The sequence below is a fragment of the Haliotis rufescens genome, unplaced genomic scaffold (genome assembly GCF_023055435.1).
Source record: "Haliotis rufescens isolate VD_foot unplaced genomic scaffold, xgHalRufe1.0.p SCAF_9, whole genome shotgun sequence".
Classification (NCBI taxonomy): Eukaryota; Metazoa; Mollusca; class Gastropoda; order Lepetellida; family Haliotidae; genus Haliotis; species Haliotis rufescens.
In genome coordinates, this window is record NW_025964383.1 from 8,244,838 (window position 1) to 8,248,791 (window position 3,954).

The 3,954-nt window shown below is 42.0% G+C and overlaps 1 protein-coding gene across 1 annotated transcript; it reads right to left on the reverse strand.

The window, feature by feature from the left end:
• Nucleotides 1–2,591: 2,591 nt before the first annotated feature.
• LOC125377485 (extensin-like) lies at nt 2,592–3,158 on the reverse strand. Its single transcript, XM_048391070.1, has one exon. It carries the CDS (start codon nt 3,156–3,158, stop codon nt 2,592–2,594), a length of 567 nt encoding a protein of 188 aa, XP_048247027.1.
• Between the last annotated feature and the right edge of the window lie 796 nt (nt 3,159–3,954).

Sequence of the window (3,954 nt, forward strand, 5' to 3'; positions counted from 1 at the left end):
CATGACATGGCAATTTGTGATTTGTTTTTTAATACATGTAGTTTAATAGGTGTACTAGTCGATCATGTGAGTTGAACAGCATTTCAGTCATATCACGGCATGGCTGTTGAATGTGGGAGTGGGTCTGAAGTGACGCAGGTCTTAGAAGTTTCCCTCTTGGTGAAATCGACGAGAATGTGTGGTGCTGACGCAAATAGAAACATAATCAGGGCGAATCTGGGAATCGAATCCACAAGACAGGTTTCTGGCGTGCCCAAGGGGCGCAACTCTGCACTGCAAGATGAATGGGACACCCGTGCCCCAGTAATTATAATAGTAGTAGTAGTTGTAGGGGTAGTAGTGGGTAGTGGTTGGAAGTGGTGGTTGTAGTGGGAATTGGAGTGGTGGGCGTTTTCGTAGTAGTACGCCAACCAAACACTACACGTCGACTTGATAGGACCGGGCCATCCGTGACGTTGATTGCGTATGTTATGTGTAGGGTAAAACACGTCCGACGGTTTTTATGAGATTTGAAACCCCAATCCGAGGTTTTATCCTGAGGGTGATAGTTTTTAATCTACTATAACACAGAGGGGGTAATTTATCTTACTCATAAACTGAATGAAAAATGTGAAACAACATTTATCTACAATTTTGTTTCAAACACCCTTTCTATAAAAACTTTAAGAAAGGGAAGTAAAATATATCTTGCTGACATACATGTACTTCAAAAAACGATTTGTAAAAGCATTGTGATTTATGCATGTATGTGTGTGTGTGTGTTCGTGTGTGTGTTCGTGTGTGTGTTGTGTTCGTGTTCGTGTTCGTGTTCGTGTTCGTGTGTGTGTGTGTGTGTGTGTGTGTGTGTGTGTGTGTGTGTGTGTGTGTGTGTGTGTGTGTGTGTGTGTGTGTGTGTGTGTGTGTGTGATATTGGTGGAGGGATATTTTGTGTGTTAAATCGAGGGGAATTAAATTATGCCACAGCCTGGATTTTATAAATATTATATATCTAAATATAAATAAAAATATGTATGTTTAGACGTCGAAAGCTCCGACGTTCATACAGTTTGGTCCTCACTCCATGCAGGATCATACTCCAATGAATTTACACAAAGTGAAAGTCCATTCTTATAATTTCTTGTAGCGTAACATGACTTCATGTTTACACTGACAGTCATACAACAACCTGCTGCATCGCGGAAAAAAATAGTTCCACAAGAAGGTCGTTTGTTAACAAGAAATAAATTCAAATATTATCATCCTTGGTGTGAGACAGGTTTGTTAAGAGCTACCTCAATACGTCAGTCACAATGACTGCGCGTTGTAATACATTTACATCAAGTACAAGACGTCATAATGGCCGACACGATAAACGTTACGTGAGTGATATCCGTATGGGTAAATCAACCCGTGGCGGTTATATGTGTTATTCATCATTGATCAGTTCGCCGATTACTGAAAGTAGATTATAAAGATTTGTCAAGTATATAATATATATTACTGTAATAATATAAATTACTGTGGGCTGCCACTGTGAGCCTGGGCACGATCGATCGAGTCGATCTACTATAGTGGAAGTGCATTTTCATGTTTTGTTCAGTAGGATTGGCTATGTGGGGGATATAAGTGAACGATCAAGCAGCCAAACCTTCCTACGTTTCTCGATGTTTGCTAAAACGCCGAGATCATGATTAAAGCGCGTGCATCGTCAGAAACAAGCATTTGTATGTTTGTTTTTTGTGAAAGAGAATTCCAAGGGGTTTGTCCATGAATATGTACATGTAATTAGTCCGTCAGTGTTTACCTCATTTCAAGAATACAGTCTCGTGACAACAGTCTTGTGACGTCAAATTGAGTTGTTCGTACGCTTATGAACATCACTTTCGATGTGATGTGACTGGCCTCTCTTCCAATGGAAAAGCCGTATATCATGTGAACTTCACCTTAAAAAAATAAAATATATATAACATCCAGGAGATTGTACAAAATGTGGATTTTATGAGATTCAAATTAATGAAAAGGAGTCTGGGATGAATTAACTGCTGGTTGATAATATGGAGAATGAAATATGACGCTGTAATTGGGAGCGGCGTCTGTGGACGTTAGCAGCCTACAGTACAGTTCATAGGAGCAGTTGGGTGGCCTGAAGGTTGCAGTTTGCGCACTTCCCTCACAACATTCGGATTCGATCCCATACGATCTTTTTTGTGGATATGCCGTTTGGAAGGTTAAAGATTGCAAAAGTGATTCTTTATGTGTTCCAATTCGTTAGGCCAAAATGATAAACATTAACTGTTATCATATTCCTAACATTGATATTAGGCATTTCCCATGTGCGATACAGCCAGCATGGAGACGGTCATATGACAGGGTGTGTAATAACCAGACCTGTATTACACCCCTGTCGAGCTGACATGGCTTGTCAATGCATTTTGAATTGGCGATAAAGGGTGGTAACAAATTCAAATTACGTCCCTTAGTACGTCGTCTGCTCGTCTGCTCGGAAAGCTTTCCCGTGAAAATGTCTTCCAAACAAGGTGGAAATGTATTGCATTCACTTGCAAATGGATGCATTTTACAATGTGATGTTATGGTATATGACAGAAAGGTTATTATATGGCAGTTCTCGATCCCCATAGCACTTCTCTGGCCTTCGGCCCTCGGGCTGATATAGGGGGCTCGGGCTGATATAGGGGGCTCGGGCTGATATAGGGGGCTCGGGCTGATATTGGGGGCTCGGGCTGATATTGGAGGCTCGGGCTGATATTGGGGACTCGGGCTGATATAGGGGGCTCAGGCTGATATTGGAGGCTCGGGCTGATATTGGGGACTCGGGCTGATATAGGGGGCTCGGGCTGATATAGGGGGCTCGGACTGATATAGGGGGCTCGGGCTGATATAGGGGGCTCGGGCTGATATAGGGGGCTCAGGCTGATATAGGGGGCTCGGGCTGATATAGGGGGCTCGGGCTGATATAGGGGGCTCGGACTGATATAGGGGTCTCGGGCTGATATTGGGTGCTCGGGCTGATATAGGGGCTCGGGTTGATATAGGGGGCTCGGGCTGATATAGGGGGCTCTGTTTGATAAAGGGGGCTCGGGCTGATATAGGGGGCTGGGGTTGATAGGGTTTGGATATGAAAACAGCCATTTAAATACATCTAAGTAACATTTCCACATTATTAATACAGCAAGAATACCAGCTTACCGATAATGTTATGCAACAACATTCATTATTAACATTTAATTTTTTTAGTAAATGGAAGGTTGTATATATGATCATTACCGAGAAACAACATCGATAAAATACGGTGGCGTTTGGACTGTGAATATCATAGATAAGGCTATACAAGGGTCGAGTAGTAAATAAGGATTGGCTATGATATGTGTCAGGGTACTCCGATGTCCTGGGTTGCAATCTCATTAAGATTAGATCTTACTTCTCGCTGTCGCTAAATAAGCGAGAACCTAGGTCTGATCTTAATGAGATTGTCCTGGGTTGTTTCTCCTACTGAAACACAACGTCCACTCACTGCCTCTTTACCCCTGCATGACTGAGCACTGCTTTATCCCTCAACCAATACCATCAGACTCCTGAAGTGAACGTACCGGGGGATATCATAACTGTTGTGTCGTGCGCTTTAATTATTTTTCCCATAGTCCCTCTTGCTTTTCAGTGCATTTATTCCATCTGTTCTCTAGACGCCCTTTGATATTATATCTGGTTAAAAGGGTGGTGACCCTTCATTTCATTCGATAACATTCAAAGAACCCAACAGCATAGTGACCGGGCTTTCTCTTACCTAAGGCTTTTCAACATACTGTTGTAGATACATTTGTTGGATATGGATGCAGAATGCTATCTTGTTTTGTTTGCATACACGTATGTGTTTACTTTCTTGTATTGATGTAAATTCGCAAGATTAACATATACTATAACATGTTCAGAAAAATCTTTTATTTCATTTCGCCAAAA

Coding starts and splice junctions, on each gene's coding strand:
- LOC125377485 (XM_048391070.1), bottom strand. CDS start 3,158: ATGTGGAAATGTTACTTAGATGTATTTAAATGGCTGTTTTCATATCCA.